A 21,145-nucleotide genomic window follows, 5' to 3' on the forward strand; every position below is an offset into this window, starting at 1 on the left:
CCGTGCCTCCCGGGCCCCGGCAAACTTGCCTGAGCCGGGCCCGGGGCGGGGCCTGTGCGGCGTGTCCGGGCAGCCCTGGATGAGGGGCGGGGCCTGCACCGGCCGTCGAGGCTTGCCCGCCGCTGCGGGCGGGGCGTGCGCGGGGGGGCCGCGCTGCTGGGCGGGCGGGGCGTGCGCGGGGGGCCGCGCTGCTGGGTGGGCGGGGCGTGCGCGGGGGGCGCGCTGCTGGGTGGGCGGGGCTGAGCTCTGGGCGGGGCGTACGCGGGGGGGGGCCGCGCTGCTGGGTGGGCGGGGCTGCGCGGGGGGCGCGCTGCTGGGTGGGCGGGGCTGGGCTCTGGGCGGGGCGTGCGCGCGCTGCTGGGTGGGCGGCTCCTGGCGGGGGCTGAGGGAGTGGCCGCGCGGGCTGGCGAGCAGCGGCCTGCCTGCCTCATCCCAGTGCCAGAGGCTCGCGGGCTCGGAGGGGACGGCGCCGGGACTTGGCCCGATCTGGCCGGACCGCGCGGGGCTCGGCCGGACGCGTCGGGGGACGAGGCGAGGTGAGCGTCAGGCTCCGCCAGGCCCGGCGGCCGACGGGGGCAGCCGGGGGAGTGCGGGCGCGTTCGGGGTGTGGGCCGGCCGGGCGCCGCGAGGCGGGGCAGCCGCCCGGCCCGCGCTCGGGCCCTGCCTGGCCCGGGGGAGCCCCGCGGTGTAGCCGGGCCCGCCGCCCGGAAGGCCGCCCGCCCGCCCGCCCGCCGGGGTCGTGTGCGCCCCGCGGGCCGGCCCGCCAGGGAGCGTGGACAGCCCCCGCGATGGGGTATTGTTTCCAGCTCGTCCGCGAACGGAAGATTCTGCTCCCTGATCTGCTCGCGCTCACATCTCATCAACACGTTGTCCAGTGAGATTGGGGGAATAGCGTTTGGGAGCAGCTTCAGGGAAGAAGAAAAAAAGTGAAAGTTCTTAAAAAGTATCTTTTGTGGTCGTTCTCGAGGGCCTCCGCAAACATGTCCTGGCGGTCTGTAAACTCCGCTGACTTGCTGGGCGCTGTTACATCCTTAGAAAAGTGAGGGCTAACGGTCCCTGGGCGCTGGGTCGCCCAGGAGCGATCACCAGGGCTTTCCTCGGTGCACCTTGAGTCATCCAAGTACAAAGCCTTCTCCTCTTCTCACCGGCTAATTGCTGGGCTTTATTGGACTTTCTAATCCTCGCAATAATGGCTCAAGGTAATAAAAACAGCATCAACTTACTTTTTACCCTTCAATCAGTATTCATTTGTTTTTATTGATTAGCCTGTGGGTGTGTGTTTTGACTAATAAGGATTATCTTTTTAGAGTTTAATAATCATGTTGGTTATTTAACTCCTGTCAGAATTTCTGCTGACCCCTTTCTTCTTCCTTTTGATGGACTCTCATGTCTTCATAATAACTTCGAAGACTGTGGTAATAATATAAGTAAAAGAACATTTTGTATTTTAATAAACTGCCCAGTGTTCTTAATGAAATTAATAATTTCTTATCTCCCATATTATTTGCCAAGTAATTTTAAAAATATATTTTTATTTGCTAAGTTATTTAAACTATTTTATTTGGACCAATTTTGTTGGGAGACCAAAACGAGAAGGTGATAATGCATTTAAAATTTGTTTTAATCATAAGAAATTATAACATTGTAAAATGTTTTAAAGTTATAAGACAAAATGGATAACTTTTGTATGCGCTTACGTTTGAATAGTGGACCTAAAATCTAAAGTTAAACCATGTCAGTGCAGTGCGGGTTTGAATCTAGTTACAGGTTTTCAGCAGTATTTGAAAGTATGTTCCTATGAAACCTTTCACACTCCCTAAAGGCGGAAAGTAAAGAAGCAGCTACCATTAATTTGCATGGGAAACAATTTTTGGTGTTCTCTCACTCACTGCCATTCTGACTTATTCCAGTCTCCCTTCAGGGCAGAGTAGAACTGCCCCTGTGGGTTTCCCAGGCTGTGAATCTTTTATGAGAATAGAAAAGTGGCTAGTGGTGTCAAAATGCTGACCTTTTGGGGTTAGCAGCCCAATGCATAATCCACTTGCCACTAAAGGCCCCAGAGTACCTCAGGACATATGTTGTTAAATTAACAAAATAAATTGAGCTGACGATAGGTACTCACAGACATAGTTTAAAGCTATATAACGACTTGATGCTGAAACATTGAGTGTAATTCCTGGGGAAGGAGCTTATCAACACCATTCTGACTAACCCACCGAGCCTCTTAGGCTAGCTGTAAAACACATGCAGAAATCCTCTTCAAAACTTTTTGAATAGCAAAACCAGGTGGGTCTTTTGGAAAAGTTCAGTGACTTAAGGCAGATTGTGGGAAGCAGAGGATACCTGTATTTGCTTGATATACTCCGGTTAGGATCTAGATAGCACTGTAACTAACAATTACCATTTTGAGGAATCTGGAATTTCAGTATTCCGTGTCTTTAAAGATAGCTAACAAGACATTACAATATAAAATTATAATTTGTTTTTGTTTAAATACTCTTATTGAGATGTATCTTTAAAAGAACACTTAAAAGTCTTTTGACACAAAGTCTTGTTTTACTAGTTTTGGTTTTCATTTTTATATTTATTTTTACCTTAGTACCTATTATTGAAGTTTGTTTTTCCTCATTGTTTATTTAGCTTCCTGAGAGTTGCTTATTATCTTCCTTGAAGAAACATGAAGTCACACTATGTTGTTGTGCTTACTCCAGCCATCCTGATGTTCCTCCTGTGGATCCCTGTGTCACTGAGTTGCAACAAAGCGCTCTGTGCTAGTGATGTGAGCAAATGCCTCATTCAGGTAGGATGAAGAGTACCCTTTTTAAAAAGTTCAAATGTAGTGAAGTACAGATATAGTTGAGGCCTGAGTCTTAATCAGGACTTGATGTACCATGACATACTAGTTTTAGATATTCACCCTTTCAATTCTCTTGCATGTAAGTAAGGTCAGATTCAAGATTTTCAGTATTCTGAATCAATAAACATTCTATTGCAAGCCAATGAACACTCTATTCTAATAAAAAGATTCCCTTCAGTAATATAGATTATATAACAAAACAGCTCAATTATTATATTTAGAAAAATTAGCTAGTCATAGAGACAAATAATACCCTAGGTGGATCCTATTGTTATCTAACAAAGTAACCCAGGACTTAGTCCCAATGCAACAATGTTAGTTTCTGAGGGTAAGAAATCCAGGAGCATTTTAGTTGGAAGGTTCTAACTACCAGGAGGTTACAGTCAAATTGTTGGTTGGGACTGGGGAAATCTGCCTTTAAGATTTTTAACAACTATATCCCTTTTTATCATCAAGATAAACATGTTACTGTTGTTACAACTTTCAATCTACTAAGGAGGAAACAGGTTAAGTAATTTGATTCAGATTATGTAGCTAGTAAGTGGCTGTGGAACTTGGTTTGAGTTTGACTCCAAAACCCACAGCCTTTCTACTGAGTGTACTGATTGTATTACTCTCCACAGAGACGTGTTCCTTGGGAGCAAACTTCATGCCTTCCCCAGCTGTTCTTTCTTTTCTCGTTGTGTAGACCATCAGCACTCCTTTTTGTCTTTGTGTGTCTTTCTGCAAGGAGCTATGCTGTGAGCTAAAGTTCAGGAGCCTCACATAGTCGAATTCTTTGTAATGTCCGAGTTAGCGGACTCTTGCCTGTAATCCTGATCTGGGAGCGCTTGTGGGTGTGTATGCACTAGAAGTGGTCACTGTTTCCATGGACCAGACGCATTTTTAAAACAGTTTTATTGGCACTTCATCCACATATCACAAAATTCAGTAGTTTAATCATATCAAGAAGAGTTAGGCAATCATCACCACAATCAATTTTAGAACGTTTTCGTTTGTCATAGTTAAATCGATTTTAAAATGAGTCACCATCAGTTCTAGTTCTATCTGCCCCCGCCCAATTACATAGTTTGCTCCCTCAATCCCCTCACTCTCCCCATCTCCCACCCTCCAATCCTACCTGCCCCATAAATTCTTGCATCCGTTAATATCTCTGTGTATCTACTCCTCTATGCTTCATGAACTGGAAAACCCAACAGAAACGAAATAAAATGGTAAGGATAAAATAAGAATAATAATACAAAGATAAAAATACAAATAAAGAGTAAGAAAGAGAAGACCACTATCAGTATTTTAAAAGTCAGAGAAGAGATTTTTGTCATGGAACAAGCCAGAAGTATTTGCATCTAGAACATTTTCACATTGGGTCAAGAGGGCGCTCCACTGACCAAGTATCGAGTTCGATCCAGTGTAATCATGATTACAATGATCTCTGTCTGATAGTAAAGCTGTTCGAGACCCTTGCCTGTGGCTAGAGGGGATCTGTCAGAGGCTTAATCTGACTAGACCCTCTGCAGATGGATTTGGACTCCCACCGCCCTCCATAGCCTTCTGCAATTTGGGTGTGTGCAACTGAAGCTCTGATACTTTCCCTTTGTCGTATGTGAATTTTGTGATTGTCATCTTTGCATCACGTAAGCTACTGCTTCTTCCCTGCTGACTTAGTGGACTCTCATGTCGCTGGCTACTTGTTTGAATGCAGGCCTTTAGGACCCCAGATACTATTCTGATTGATACCCGGTCATCTGCTTTCTTCCCCATACTTTGCTGTCGCACCCTTATCTTCATTGATCATTTCACGAAGGTGAGTATTGGGCAGGGCCATGTTAATAGAACTGTTCTTGGATTGCCGCTAGAATTCAGTGGGGACCCAGAATCCATCTGCTTCTCCGTGGGATATGCACGACTCAAGTTTGCTTTTGGCAGTTATATTATGGCAAATTCAAAACCCCATAAGACCAGCAAGGGCAACAAACCAACTAGCAGACAACAAAACAGGCCAACTAAAGGCAGGAAAACGAATAGCCAGAGAAACAGAAAAGTAAAACATGGTCCCTCATCCCCCAGGGGTATGAGATGATTGCAGATGGTAGCATCATCAGTTTTTCCAGTGACGCATCACTGTGGACACTAGGCATGAGGAGTGTGCAAGTACAGTTCCACCGTGAGCTGCAGCCGTGAGTTGTTGCTCCACACAGTTCCATCTCACATTCCAAGTGTGGGAACTGGTGCCAGGAGGAAACTTCCGGGATCCGTTCTTCCAAGTTCAGATCCCTGCGCAACAAACAGATCAAGACTTGTCATGCTGCTGCATCGAGCAGGGGCATGGAGGTACTAAATATGTGGTGATTCTGGGTCCCTTTCCATTGGACACCCACCAAACCGAGGGTTCCCCCAAGCTCCAATGGTTCCCACTTCCACAGACCCAGAGCAGCCACTCGCTGCCGACCAGAGACAGTTTTCTCACTGCTGACCTTTTACCTTTCTAGTTAACAGCTAAAATGCTAGGAAGCCCAATCTCTATGTGAGTTTCCACCAGCTCAGACTCTGCTTATCTTTACCTTGCATTTCAATTCGAAAGAGTTAACTAGAGAAGCTTATTGGTTTTTTTTAGCATCTCTACTATGGGGATTTTAAAGCACAAATGGGAGAAAGTAAAATAGTGGCATCAACATTATAATAGTCATTGTCTCATAGCTACTCTTGCATTATCTATGTTCCCTTACACTGTGCCTCTAAATGTATTTAATTTTAGACAAATTCTTGATACTCTTTTATCTATAATACGTATCTCTAAAAGATAAACCAAGACAAACCCACTGCCATGCAAATTTTTGTCTACTCCTAGCAACCCTACAGAACCACATAGGGCAGCTGCTTTGGGGATTAAATCATTACAAGAAGCTTCATTTTTCTCCTGTGGAGCTGCTGGTGGGTTTGAATGGGCAACCTTGCAGCCCAATGCTTAATCCCCCATGCCACCTTTCTCAATCCCCCGTGGCGCCTTTCTAAAAGATAAGAGCATTTAAAGCAGCTATTAGATCAATATCACAATTTTAAAACGAACAGTAATTCTTTAACCTCATGTTATTGTATGCCTGGGAATTTGATAGGGCACTTCTGAGCAGGATGGTGCTGGCTAAAAAGTTGTGGCTTGCACACGAAGTCCAGTTTTGTGTGACGGCCTGCCAGGGAGTCCTTGCCACTCCCTAGGTTCTGGTAGTTAGTGTGGCTTCCTTATTCAGTCTGAGAAAATCTCATAATAGTCATATATCCATGTTCGGGTGGAAATTCACTTTAACCCCCAGTAATTTTTTGATTCTTAGTTCTAATTAAATTCCATTAGCTCACATAATTAAACATGAAAATAACTTGCCTTGTAAGGGTATATTTAAAATAAATCTTTTGATATATTTTATACCTTTAATTCTTTTTATTAATATTGAACATTTTCAAAGTGGTTTGGGGGTTCTATTTGTATTTCAATTAATGTTTACAAAAGACTTTAAAAAGGAGATTGTTATGTAAATATAAAAGCTGTGAGATAAAGGAAGCTTTACCTGTTATCTCAATATGGTGATTCTAGAAGCTAGGTCTTAATTGTTTGTCACTAGTTTACTGATGCTAACATTTCTGACAGCCCTATTCCTTCAGAAACAGAATTTTCAGACCTTTTCCTGGAGTCATGGAGACAACTTTTCTGACCTCTAGTGGCAGAGAACCTGAGATTAAAAATATCCAGGGCGAGAGAAATGAGGTGAAATGTGATTATTCGCACCATTTAAATCATTTTAGGGAGTTCAGATCCCTGAACTCTCGTTTCTCTGTGTTCCTCTTACTATGTTATGGTTATGTGACAAACCACCCCAAACCATTTATTTTGCTCATGAATATGCCTTCTTAGGAGGGAACAACTTAAATTTGCTACCCACAGCATTTGCTAGGGTGGCAGGAAGGCTGGTATGAATTGAAGCGTCTTTCTGCTGTAATAGGCGAGTACGTAGCTTACCTAGCATTAGAACTTTCTGCAATTGATGGAAATGGCTTATCTGTGTGTTAATAATGTAAGGCAGATACAATGCGCTTTTCTTGAGTTAGCAGCTTAATCCTCAACCATTGCTCCTCAGATGTATGGCATTGTTAAATTGTTCATTTAGAGTTAAGAGTGATGCAGTAAAAACCTAATTGAGAGATCATGGATTGGATGGTGTCACTGGAGGCCCATGGAAAACCTTGATGTTGATTTGTGTTTTCTGCCCTGAGCGAAATGTTTTCTTAAGTAGTATGTTTTGATTAGCTAGTTTTCTTGGCAATGGATGCCTGTTAGGTGAATTCCTGGTTGTTGTTTTTTGTTGTTTGTTTCTTTTAGTATGGACCTGGTTGTGTGTTGTGTGTAGTGAGTGTGTGTTGGGCTGATAACCACAGGGTCAGCAGTTTGAACCCAACATCTGGTCCTTGGGAGAAAACCGAGGCTTTCTGCTTTTGTGGAGATTTACAGCCTTAAGAAATCCCAAAAGGTCACGTGGGTCAGAATGGACTCAAAGGCAATGCGTAGAGTTTGCGCCCCTGTGAGTGAGAATCAGCTCGTGTCAATGAGCTTGGTTTGGGTCCACTTTGACCGGAACTTGAACATTAAAACCCTCTTTTTAGCCTTGTTTTATTCCACTGAAGAGCAGGTTGACAATTGGAATTTAACTGGAGTTCTTGGACTTCCCAAGGACTTAAAAGAATCCTTGTAGTTATTATTGAATATTACAAATACATGGTTTTTTGGGGGTAATGTCCATAACTTTTTATAGGCTTTCAGGTTCAGAATTGCTAGGGTTTTGCTTTCCATTTCAAATACTAAGTTATCAAAATTCCAGTTTCACATTCAGGGATATGCAAGGCACATTGACATGTTAGATGATGATAATATTTCTTCTACTTAAGGACCTTATAAAAGAAGAAACAGGACAAAATAAGTGCCTTAAGAAAGGTGAAAGAGAAACTACAGGAGTTTAAAGAAAGATATTTACCTCCTTAAGAAGAGCTTTAGTTTCTGTTTTTGCTATTTTGGTTTGAACAACATCTGGGGTATTTTAAGGATAATTACAACATGTGTTTATGTTGACAGTGATGTTCTCTGCATCATGAAATAAGCTGAATATAACAAATTGCCCTGGAAGCTCATAATCATGTAAACATGTTTTTCATGAACATCGTTGCAAGGCCGTGCGGTCATCACTGACCCTCCTACGAGCTGCTCTGTGAAAGGGTGGTCCCTGTATAAATATTTATCCTGGGCTTCCAACAGGAAAGGAGGCTAACTTTAAACAGGAAGAAAATAAAATTGTCATTTTGGTCTACTCCCTTGCTCATGTAATGAGTGGTTTAGCTATGCTGTTTTAGGGAAAAGAGTAGTAATGTAGGATTTTGCTTTTAACAACTCTATTAGTTTCTTCAGCTTGTAGAAAAATATGGATTAATATGCTTCAGATATCTCCAGGCCCATTAAAAAAATCATTTTATTGTGGGCTCGTACAATTCTTATCACAATCCATACATACATCCATTGTGTCAAGTACATGTACATTTGTTGCCATCATCATTCTCAAAACATTTGCCTTCTACTTGAGCCCTTAATATCGGCTCCTCATTCCCCCCCTCCCTTGTGAACCCTTCATAATTCATAAATCATTATTTTGTCTTATGTTACACTGTCCGATGGCTCCCCCCGCCCTCTTCTCTGCTGTCCATCCCCCAGGGCGGAGGCGATACGTAGATTCTTGTAATCGATCCCCCCTTTCCACCCCACATTCCCTCTACCCTCCAGGCATCGCCACTCTCACCACTGGTCCTGGAGGAGTCATCTGTCCTGGATTCCTTGTGTTTCCAGTTGCTCTCTGTACCATTGTACATCCTCTGGTCTAGCCAGATTTGTAAGGTAGAATTGGGATCATGATAGTGGGGGGAGGAAGCATTTAAGAACTAGAGGAAAGTAATATGTTTCATTGTTGCTACCCTGCACCCTGACTGGCTCATCTCCTCCCCACAACCCTTCAGTAAGGGTCAAGGCCCATTTTGTAAAAATATTTATTGACTTTAGTACTTTGGACTAATATTTACAACCTGTCATATTTAAGATGGTACCATATTATTAGAAACTTATATTCTCAGATCAGTGAATCATCGTTCTGTCACTTGACTGGTTATCTGAACATTTACTTAGCACTTTTACATGCTAAATTGGCATTCTGCTTTTTTTATTTTAAAAATTAAATTACCTATTAAATGATTTTAGATTTTTTGAAGGAAGTTAAAATTCTAAATATTTTCTTATAATTCACAATTTTAGAGTATATTCTGTCTTACATGAGAGCGTTTTTAATTGCTTTTAACTAAAACTTAACTTTTTTCATTCGTCAGTATGAATGAAATCCCACATTAGTCTCCACTATAATTACCTTGACTTATTACTATACTGGTGATAATTTGTTTACATGTAAATTTCTTTGTCATCCCCCTTTTTGAACACTAATTTCCTTTATGAGGAGTCTTCAAAAAGTTTGTGGAAAAATGAAATAGAATATCATGGAATTTTTCCATGAACTTTTGACATCCATATAGTTTTTCCTTCACATCCAAATTTCCTGCTCTTAAAAGTTGTGACTGACCTGATGCAAGGGGCTTAAGTGGAGAGCAAATGCTTTGCGAATGATGGGGCAGGGACTGTATGGATGTGCTTTATACAATTGATGTATGTATATGTATGGATGGTGATAAGAGTTGTATGGGTCCCTAATAAAATGTAAAAAAAGAAAAGAGGAGAAAAAAATGATTAGGGCAGGGACTGTACAGATGTGCTCTATACAATTGATGTATGTATATGTATGAACTGTGATAAGAATTGTATGAGCCCCTAATAAATTGTTAAAATTAAAAAAAAAAAGTTGTGACTGTAAACTATTTTTGTCTTGCTTCAAGTCCCTCAATACTCTAAGAATATGAAAACTTTAATGTCTAAAAAGTAAAGAGTTAGTCCAGTTGTAATTTAAAGAAAGAAGTCATTGTTTGCCTCCAAATTACTTATCTGGCTTTGATAGTTGCAAAGATTTACAAATGGATATTAAAATTTATTTTCACTGGCTATTTTATTACATTAAAACAAACAGGAGTTTCATTGATTCATTTGGAAAATTTTCAAACATACATAAAGTATAGAAAATAGAATAATACACTATGTACTTATCACTTGAGGCTGCTGAGGAGCTTCACTCAGCTTTAATAATTTATGGCCAGTTTCATTCTATACTTTTCCTCAATCTCAGCTGGATTATTTCAAAGAAATTCATTGGGGAGGTGTTTAAAATTAGAATAACTGCATTGACCTTTGTTACTAGATTTACCTAAGAAGTGTCATTTAATGTATTTGCATATTGATTTATTTAGTTAAAATTATAAATTTTGTTTTTAATACTGATTCATATAAGTTTATATTGTTTTCAAGGCAAAAGTTTACCCATCAGGTAAAATTTATAAAGCATCTGATCGTGAGGTTGGATTGATATTTTTATTTGAAACTGGAAGGCTTTACTGGATGGCCTCCTTAAAGTGTGTTAATATGTCAAACTTGATTTGTGTAACATAATGTAATTATGTTTATTCTCTGGAATAAAGGTAATTGCTTGATGCTGTTTTATTCACTTGTACTTAATTATTTGACCTAAGTAAATGTTGCAAGCATCATAGGTACGATGTAGGCTTTGGCTTTTAGTGCTTACATAGTATACATTTACATAATTAGATTTGTTTATCTTTTATTGTGTTTCTTAAGATCAAGATATAACCACTTACAGTGTACTTAATTGAATATTTAAGAAATTTAATTTGCATTTTAAATATCTTGCGTTTTATTGTACCTACTTGAATTAAATTATTTTTAAATCATTCAGATATATTGGCATTCATTTACAATTATAAATATATTTCCTACTCACGGAGAACATGGAAAATAAAAAGAGGCAGAAAAAGGAAATCATTCTTAGTTCTATTTTCCAACACAGACTACTCATAAAATTTTTATATAGTCTCTTCTAGTTTTTTAATGCTATGGTTAAGTAATTTTTGACAATTTCACTGTTTTTGTATTCTAAATTTTCTTCTACCATTGTTTTATGTTTCTTTATAGAAATGTATTTGTGTCCGTTTATGGAAATTCTGTTTAGCTAAAAAGATAAACAGATGTATTTTCAAAGCTGTATCTATCTACTGTATTGCTTTCTCTAACACTAGTTTGCGTTTATATAATGCTTTTTATTTTTTATTTGTTTTGTTTGTTTTTTATTTTATAGACCAACCATAGTGTCCCATACCAAAAAATAAGATATTCCTTCATCTCCCAAAGCAGTTTTTTAAAAAGTCAATTTTTTAGGGTTAATTCATGTACAATACAATTTACTCTTTTCATCGCAAGTATAGTTATAGGCTTTTTTATATACCCTCAAGTAACCACTACCACATTCAAGATAGTATTTCATGACCCGAAAAGAGTCCCTCATACTTCTTCCACAGCTAATGATGTGGGTTTTTGTTTCAGGACTGTTTTTAATATTTCGGAATAGTTTTGTAACTATATATTCTGTAACATATTTTCTTTTTCAAATGAATTTTTAGCTATTCTTGCTCTGCTTGTTTGGCAGTGTTTCATGAACTAAAAAAGAAAAAGTAAATTCAAAAAACAAATGGAGAAATCACTGGTTTGTATATTAATAACTTTGGAGAATGATTTTATAAGTTTTGAATACTTCTTGAAAATGAATACATTTGAACCGTAATTGTGTATTTGTTCATGATCTTAGGGGTAGTTGGCAATTCTGATCAAGTCCAGCTTGACTAACTGTAATATTGGGCACCTGAGCCAGGATGACCTCAGGCCGTTAGCATGCTGGGTGTGCTAGGCATCAATCTTAAGCTGAAATGACAGGTTTCTTCTGTTCACATCATGCAGGCCTCTTTGTGGGCAGAACCTCTTTAATGTGTAAGGGAGGCTTCCAAGAGCAAGAATACAGCTCTTACTGTGAAGAGCTTGTCTCCTTGTGTCACACTTGCTGTTGGCCCAAGTAAATCTTAGGGTCAAAAGCAGATGGCAGTTATTGTGTAAACAGTTTAAAACAGGACATAGGTACCACTGGATAAAAATAAGTAATTAAACAAAATCTTCACAAATATTATCTATATACTTTCATAATTAAACTAATTTTCATAAAAGGGAAGAAATCCCACCACAGGCCTACCAGTTTTGGTTAGCATGCCTGTTAATGTCATTGGAGATTAAACTTTTCATTCATTTTTTTAAATAATTTTTTTGGGGTGGCTCATACATCATTCTCAAAACATTTTCTTTCTACTTGAGCCCTTGGTATCAGCTCCTCATTTTTTCTCCTCCCCCCTCACAAACCCTTGATTATTGGTAACTTGGTAATTATATAAATTGTACTTTTATGTTAGAAAACATAGAAATGTTCTACTCAGATTTATACATGTGGGCAAACCTATATTGACCAGCATAATTATGAGGGTTTTCAAAAAGGTTTGGGGGGAAAATCCATTTTAACATGAACTTTTTGAAACGCTCTTGTATTACAGAGAATTTATTAATTTTTTTAAAAAAGTTATGAAAAGGTTTTCAGGAGCCCAAGCCGAAAGCAAATGTTTTGAGAATGATGAGGGCAACAAATGCATAAGTGTGCGTTACCCAATTGATGTATGTGTGGATTGTGAAAAGAGTTGTATGAGCTCCAACAAAATTATTTTTAAAAAGTTATAAAAAAGTAAATCTGGCAGGAGGGAATTTGGGGGGGAAGAGCTACATGTATTTAACTACTTTTCAAGTCAGCAGAAGCTTTTTCATTAAAGGCTATTCTGATAAAACAAGGCTTCTTCATTACAAGTTTAGATTTATAAAATAATAGCCATATTAATTTTGGGGAGGAATTTTGTAAACATGAGATCCTATCAGTACAAGATCATTCTTGTTAATGGAAGCCTTGACAATTCCTAAAAACTACGGATGAAATATTTTGAGGGTTAGGTGTTAAAATTTTGTGACTTTTTCTGCTGTTTCAGAAAAAGTAGTAGTTAGTAATTACTCTTTCATATCAAGGGAGAGGACAGTCTTTTTTAAAAAGTCATTTTATTGGGGGCTCACACAGCTCTTATCACAATCCATACATCCATCGTGTCAAGCACATTTGTACATTTGTTGCCATCATCATTTTCAAAACATTTTCTTACTACTGGAGCCCTTGGAATCAACTCCTCATTTTTTGCCCCCCTCCCTCGTGAACCCTTGATAATTTGCAAATTATTATTATTTTTTCATGTCTTACACTGACCAATGTCTTCTTTCACCTACTTTTCTGTTGTCCATCCCCCGGGAAGGGGATTCTATGTAGATCCTTGTCATTGGTTTTCCCTTCCTCCCCCACCTTCCCCTTACCTTTCTTGTATTGCTATTCTCATTATTGGTCCTGAGGGGTTATCTGTCCTGGATTTCCTGTGTTTCCAGCTCTTATCTGTACCAGTGTACATGCGCTGGTCTAGCCTGATTGGTAAGGTAGAATTGGCATCAGGATAGTGGGTGGGAGGAAGCATTAAAGAACTAGAGGAAAGTTTTATTTTTCATCCATGCTATACTGCACCCTGACTTGCTCTTTTCTTCCTTGTGACCCTTCTGTTAGGGGGTATCCAGTTGTCTACAGATGGGCTTTGGTTCTCAATTCCACAGTCCCTTTTATTCACCTTGATAGGATTTTTTTCTTCTGGTCTTTGATGTCTGATAATTGATACCTGATCCCATCGACACCTCATGATCACACAGGCTAGTGTGCTTCTGCCATGTGGACTTTGTTGTTTATTAGCTAGATGGCCGATTTCTTATTTCAAGCCTTTAAGACCCCAAATGCTATGTCTTTTGATAGCGGGACACCATCAGCTTTCTTCATCACATTTGCTTATGCACCCATTTTGTCTTCAATGATCATGTTGGGAAGGTGAGCATCACACAATGCCAGGTTATTAGAACAAAGTATTCTTGCATTGAGGGAGTACTTGAGTAGAGGCGCAATGTCCTTCTGCTACCTTATTACTTAACATATAAATATATGTGCATAGATCTATTTCCTTATTGTTATAAATATATTTACATATGTACATGCCTGTGTTTGACCTCTATAAATGTCCTTTGGCTCCTACATTTTTCTTCTATTTCCTCTTACTTTCCTCTTGTCCCACTATCATGTTTAGCATTCATTCAAATTTCACTAATTGAGAGGACAGTCTTGATAATCAGCCAGAAAAGACAATAGTTTCATAGGTACTCAATAAAAATTTTGCTGTGAATTTTTCCCTTCTTGGGTTTCAGAGGCAAAGTGACTCCACTCTATCTAAGCTTTAAGAAAGAAAACAAGAGACCTTATTGTGACTGTAGAGGAAAGATCTGAATGTCTTATTTTAAGTTTACTGGCTCCTTGGTAAGATAGGCTCTTCACATATAGTTTTGAACTATGGAAACACAAAAGGTCAAATCTCAGCTTGTCATTATTAAGAGAATGATACTGCACAATTTCATCATCTTACCTGGAAAAGGAAAGTAATAATATTTACATTACTAGAGATTTTATAAGATTTAAGACAATTCACGAAGCAGTTCAGTGCCTATTAGTGTGGAATAAAACCTGTTTAAGAACTCGGAGGTGCTAGCAATAAGTAATTGGAAGCATTGAGTCGATCTTTATTTTGGACTCCTGTGAACTTTGTGTTTGGTTCACTTATTCCATTCAATTGAGCAGTGTCCAAATTTAGCCATAGGAAGGTTAATAAAATGCATGAATAGCACAGTCAAAGAGAAAATTCTAAATCCCAGCTCATATTTTTTGTTAATAAATACAGACTTGGAAACAAGTAAAAGGCAAGATTATCACAAGGCTTAGAAAGTAGAGATCCAGAATAGGAAAGAGGACAAGATGTTGAAGAGGTCCATAATTTAAGGAAGAAGTATGGATTTTTTGGACATCAAATTAATTAACATTTAAATTACCTTGACATGTTTTTATAATACTGGAATCATTTTTAGATTAAGATTACGTATAATCATTATTTTCTTAGAAATAGTTTAGAACTTACCAAAATGTGAAGATAAGCTATTTTTTACTTATACTCTAATAGATATTTCTAGCCCTTTAAAATGAAAAAAAAGTCTTTTATTTTCAAAGCATTTTTATTTTGAATTTAACCTCTTAAGCAAAGCACTTATGCTTACAGAATTTTCACTTGTGTTTTCGTAACTAAAGTAGCTAAAGATAAAATCATCTTTTTAAGTGTCCTAAAGAAATTGTTTACTTTCAGTAATTTCTCATCGTTCATGTTGTCCTTGCTTTATCATGAGTCCCGGTTGCATAGTGGTTACATGTTGGGCTGCTAACCACAAGGTTAGTTGGAAACCCCTAGCTGCTCTGCAGAAAAAAAAGAGGCTTTCTACTTCTGAAGAGTTAGTCTCAGAAACCCACAGGGGCAGTTCTATCCTGTCCTATAGGGTCTCTATGAGTTGGATTTGACTTGGTGGCAGTGAGGTTGAGTTTGATTAATCACATAAGAATTACATTGTGTAAAAAAAAAAGAATTACATTGTGAGGGTTTTTACTTGAGTTCAAATTATTAGAAAAACATTCATCCTGACCATAATTATTTAAATCATTTTATTGGGGGGCTCATACAACTCTTTTTTTTTTCGGTTCCCCCTTTCTAACCCACTCCTCTCATACAACTCTTATCACAAATCCATACATCCATCCATTGTGTCAAGCACATTTGTACATTCGTTGCCATCATCTCTTTCAAAACATTTTCTTTCTACTTGAGCCCTTGGTATCAGTTCCTCATTTTTTTCCTCCCTCCCACATCTCCTTCCCTCATGAACCTGTGGTAATTTATCTTTTTTTTTTCATGCCTTACACTGATTGATGACTCCCTTCACCCACTTTTCTGTTGTCTGTCCCCCTGGGGGTGAGTTGTATGTAGATCATTGTGATTTGTTCCCCCTTCCTACCTCAACCTTTTCCTTCCCCTCCTGTTATTGCTACTCTCATTATTGGTCCTGAGGGGGCTATCTGTCCTGGATTCCCTGTGTTTCCAGCTCTTATCTGTACCAGTGTACATGCGCTGGTCTAGCCTGATTGGTAAGGTAGAATTGGCATCAGGATAGTGGGTGGGAGGAAGCATTAAAGAACTAGAGGAAAGTTTTATTTTTCATCCATGCTATACTGCACCCTGACTTGCTCTTCCTTGTGACCCTTTTGTTATGGGGGTATCCAGTTGTCTACAGATGGGCTTTGTTTCTCAACTCCACAATCCCTTTTATTCACCTTGATATGATTTTTTTCTTCTGGGTCTTTGATGTCTGATAATTGATACCTGATCCCATCGACACCTCATGATCACACAGGCTAGTGTGCTTCTGCCATGCGGGCTTTGTTGCTTAGGTAGATGGGTGCTTTTTAATCTTCAAGCCTTTAAGACCCCAAACGCTGTCTTTTGATAGCAGGGCACCATCAGCTTTCTTCATCACATTTGCTTATGCACCCATTTTGTCTTCAGTGATCATGTTGGAAGGTGAGCATCACACAATGCCAGGTTATTAGAACAAAGTATCTTGTATTGAGGAAGTACTTGAGTAGAGGCCCAATGTCCGTCTGCTACCTTATTACTTAACATATAAATATATGTGCATAGATCTATTTCCCTGTTATAAATATATATTTACATATGTACATGCCTCTATTTAGACCTCTATAAATGTCCTTTGGCTCCTAGTTCTTTCTTCTACTTCCTTTTACTTTCCTCTTGTCCCACTACCATGTTGGGCCTTCATTTGGGTTTCAATATTTCCTCTTGGTTACATTGCCCTTGATCAAGCCCTACCAGGCCTCCTACATCTTCTTCGCCATCAATTTTCGATCACTTATTGTTCCCTTGTCCCTGGGTTTGTTAACACCCACTTCCTTTCCCCTACTTCCCCCTCTCCCTTGCCCCACCGAACCATCGGTCTCATTGTTTTCTCCCCAAGATTATTTATCCTCCCTATTTTAGCTAGATAGACATGCAGAAATAATAAAAAGTGCAAAAACAAGACAGAACAAAAGAAAACAAAACAACAAAAGCAACAACAAAAAACTAACGACAAAAAAAAGCCTATAAGTAGTTTCAGGTCTGTTTGTTGATATTTAGGAGTGTTTTCCTGCCCAGTATGATGGGGTGCCACACCCTGGCCTCAAAGTCTATTTTTGGTATTCCCTGTGGACTCCTTTGCTTTGCTCCCCTTGCTGCTCTGTTGCACACCCTTAGCCTTTCACCCCGTTGTGGTGGGGTCAAATTGAGCACAATTCCCACATGGTTCCCCCAATGTTGTTCCCCGAAGCGCTATAACTCTGTGAGGGACATCATGTCTTGTGGTGGGGCCAGCCCTATGGTCCTCTCTGTGCGTTGGCTGCTCTGAGCCGGAATGTCGTCCTCAGGGATTGGGGAGCCCATCCTAAACATAATTTGCTTGCTGTCAAAAAACTAAAATATATATTTCCAAATATGTTTATGACCTATATAATTCAATGTGATTTTTAAAGACATACAGTATATAGGAAATAATTATTTGATGTACGGCTACTTTTCATGGAAATTCATTGTTTCCAAATTATTCTTGACTTTAAAAAATAGTCATTGTGAAATGATTTCATCTTATTTGCTTTTTATATTAAAATAGGTTTTTCAGGAGAGCAAATGCTTTGAAAATGATTAGGGCAAAGAATGTACGGATGTGCTTTATACAATTGATGTATGTATAGGTATGGATTGTGATAAGAGTTGTATGAGCCCCTAATAAAATGTTTTTTAAAAATAGGTTTTTCACTTCTGAAATGCTGTCTCCTCTTATCAACTATCTCTTTATCTGACGTGTCATATTTATGACAATGGTAAAAAATATGTCTGAATAGTTTACTCATTAATGCTGTATGTCTGGCAGTAACAGACACGGAACTAGGGAGAGAGTAATGCTGGCTGTGAGGGTTATCAGTGTATGTCAGCTCATCTGGGCCATAATTCTCAGTGGTTTTGCAGTTATTTAATGATAAAAGTTGCCAGAATGCAGTGATGAAGCTGGCAATTGTCTAATGCTGGAACTTCACGGTTAAGCAGTGACAGTTTGTCAGCACTGATACAGTCATCCATCATTTTGTGAATGCGTGTGATCATTCTCTTTTTAAAAATAACACTTTCTTTTTCTCTTTCACCCGGTGGTAACCATCAAAAATGTGCCTTTTGATGTGAGAAACTTTTCTTTTTTATAATCGTGGTCAACATTTGCCATGTTGTGATTTAACTCAGCATAGTGTCCTTCAGGTTTATTCATGTCATGCGTGTTTCACAGTTTCATTATTATTCTTTTAGCGTAGCATAGTATTCCATTATGTGTCTGCATCCGAGTGTGTTATCCATCCGTCCACTGATGGGCTGTTAGACTGTTTCCACCTTTTTCCTTCTCTAAGTTGTGCTCTGTTGAACATGGATGTGCACGTATCTTTGCTGTGGCTTATTTCTCCAGGATATGTTTATTCCACGTAGTAGAATAGAAAGACCATGTGGTGTGTATAGTTGTGTTTTGTTTTGATTTTTTATGAAGCAACATAGTGTGTTCTTTGATTTTTTTCTTTCGTGTTTTATGACGACTTTTTGCTTTCTTCAAGAATGATGTTCTTAATGACCTCCCACAGCTCAGCAGGTTTGCTGTCACTAGTGTTCAATGTGTCAAATCTCTTTTTCAGATGTTCTCAAAATTCAGGTGGCATAGACACAAGGTCGTATTTTGACTCGCCTGAGTTACTTTCTCGTGGACTTTAGCTTTTTTGTGGACTTTAATTCCCTTAACCTGAAATGATATAGGAGCAATTGATGATCTGTTCTACAATTGGCCCATGGCCTGGTTTTAGCTGCTGATATTGCGCTTCTCTATCATCTCTTCCGACAGATACACTTAATTTGAGTTTTGTGTATTTCATCTAGAGAAGCCCATGTGTTTAGCGGCTTTTTGTGGTGTTGGAAAAAGGTATTTTTCTATGGGCAAGTTGTTGGTTTTGCAAAATTCTATCATGCAGTCTCCAGCTTTGTTTCTATCACCAAGACCATATTTTCTACCTACTGATCCTGCCTCTTTGATTTTAACTTTTACATTCCAGTCACCAATAAGTATAAATGCCTCTTCATTGCATATTGGATCAATTTCTGATTGAAGTCATTGGTAGAATTGTTCCATTTCTTTATCTCTAACTTGTGTGGTTGGTGAATAGATTTGAATAATAGTTGTATTGATTGGATTTCCTTGAAGACAGATACAATCCTATCACAGAGAACAGTGTATTTCATGATTGACTTGGCAATGCCCTTTTTGACAATGAATGTCACACTCGTCCTCCTGATTTTGTACTTCTTGGCATAGTAAATCATAGTATTTTCTGATTCAAAATAGCCAATAACAGACCATTTCAGGTCAATAATGCCTAGGATATCAATCTTTATACATTTATGAATCTCATTTCACTTTTAAAACTTCCACATTTTCTGCATCCATACTTCCCCCAATTCCAAGTACTGATTATTAGCATATTTTTCAGCTGCTTTCCTTACCTTGAGTCATGCACCATCAGCAAATAAAGATCCTGAAGGCTCTACTTTACCAATCAAGATGTCCTTTCTATGGCAGGAAATTTGGAAGACAGCTACTTGGCCAACTGACTGGAAGAGATCTATATTTGTATCAATTTAAAAAAAAAGATGACCCACTAAAATGCTCAAATTACAGAATAGTATTCTTACCATATGCAAGACAAAATTTGTTAAAATCATTTAACAAAAGTTGCAGCAGTACATTAGTAAGTTGCTTCCAATTGTTCAGGCCAGATTTAGAAGAAGATGCGGGATGCTTGGGCTCTCCATGAGTTGGAACCTTCTTGGTGGCACCTAATAACAACAATAACCAGCAGTGTTGTAGGAGTCTCATCTCTTCACATCCTGGCCAGTATTTGTTGTTTTTGTGAACTTTGTTTTTAATTTGGGTTGGTATGGGGTTCATCATATCTCATTATTTTGATTTGCATCTCCTAAATGACTAATGAGTGTTAGCATTTCTTCATGCTTTTGTTGGCTGACTGAATACATATCCTTTTGGTGAAGTGTCTGTTGATGTCCTTTGCTAATTTTTAAATTGGATTATTTGTCTTATGCTGTTGGGGTCCTGAATTTATTATTTTTACTTTAGTGATTAGTCCGTTGTCCAATATGCCCTTGCCAACATTTCCTTTTTAGTAATTTGGTGAAATCTTTTTGTGCTTCTTAAGTGTATTAATGTTTTTGGAGTCCTCAGCCACCTGGTTTCTCTTCTGCTGGACATAGTATATTTAAGTCATGTAGTAGGACCCTAATTTTGTCCCTGTTTTTATTTTGGATGGACATTGTAGTTCAAGGTTTTACATTTTTTCTTTGATCTATCATGAGTGTGTTTTGTGTACAGTAAGAAGCATATGGGTCCTTTTTCAGTTTTCTGCAAATGGATATCCAGTATCATGAGCTCCTTTTGCTAAAGAAATCGCCCCTTCCCTTTATGAATGTATTTCATCCCTTTGTTAAAAATCAGCTGGAAATCTATAGGTGGATGGATGTGCTTCTCGTTTCTCAGTCACTCTACTGGTCTGTGTATCTGGTGTGGTATCAGTCCTTGGCTTTCGGCTTCTGTGACTGTTTGAGATTGTGGATTGGGAGGCCTCCTACTTTGTTCTTCTCCTTTAGTGATGCTTTGCTTATCCGGGCCTCCTCTTTTACACGCGAACTTGCTGATCCCTTTCTTCATCTCTTTAAAGAATCATGTTGGAATCTGGATTGGTATTATATTGCATTCTTATGGATGTAGGTGGCTTGCGGTAATATGGATATGTTCACAGTGTTCAGTTTTCTTGTTCTTGAGTATGGTATATTCTTTCATTTGTGTAGGTTTCTTCTGGTTTGCAGTTTTCTTTTCACAGGTCTTCTATTTTTTCTGGTTAGGTCTTTTGGGTGGTTATTGTGTATGATGTTGCTTTCCTGATTTTCTTTTCAGAGTTATCTTCGTTAGGAATCTCTCTAAATTTTATATGGTGATCTTGTACCCTGCCACTTTCCTGAATCTACCAATTAGTTCTAGTGATTTTTTTTGCGGGGGGGTGGGGG

General features: G+C 38.9%; 1 protein-coding gene across 1 annotated transcript in view; it reads left to right on the forward strand.

The window, feature by feature from the left end:
• The first annotated feature begins 377 nt into the window (after positions 1-377).
• TWSG1 (twisted gastrulation BMP signaling modulator 1) overlaps positions 378-21,145 on the forward strand; it is a 66,458-nt gene continuing 45,690 nt past the window's right edge. The window contains exons 1-2 of the mRNA XM_075533176.1: positions 378-536; positions 2,641-2,800. Of these exons, the coding sequence (XP_075389291.1) occupies positions 2,678-2,800 (123 nt within the window). The 5' untranslated portion in view covers positions 378-536; positions 2,641-2,677. The remainder of the gene's footprint in view (positions 537-2,640; positions 2,801-21,145) is intronic.

This window comes from Tenrec ecaudatus, chromosome 15 (genome assembly GCF_050624435.1).
Source record: "Tenrec ecaudatus isolate mTenEca1 chromosome 15, mTenEca1.hap1, whole genome shotgun sequence".
Lineage (NCBI taxonomy): Eukaryota > Metazoa > Chordata > Mammalia > Afrosoricida > Tenrecidae > Tenrec > Tenrec ecaudatus.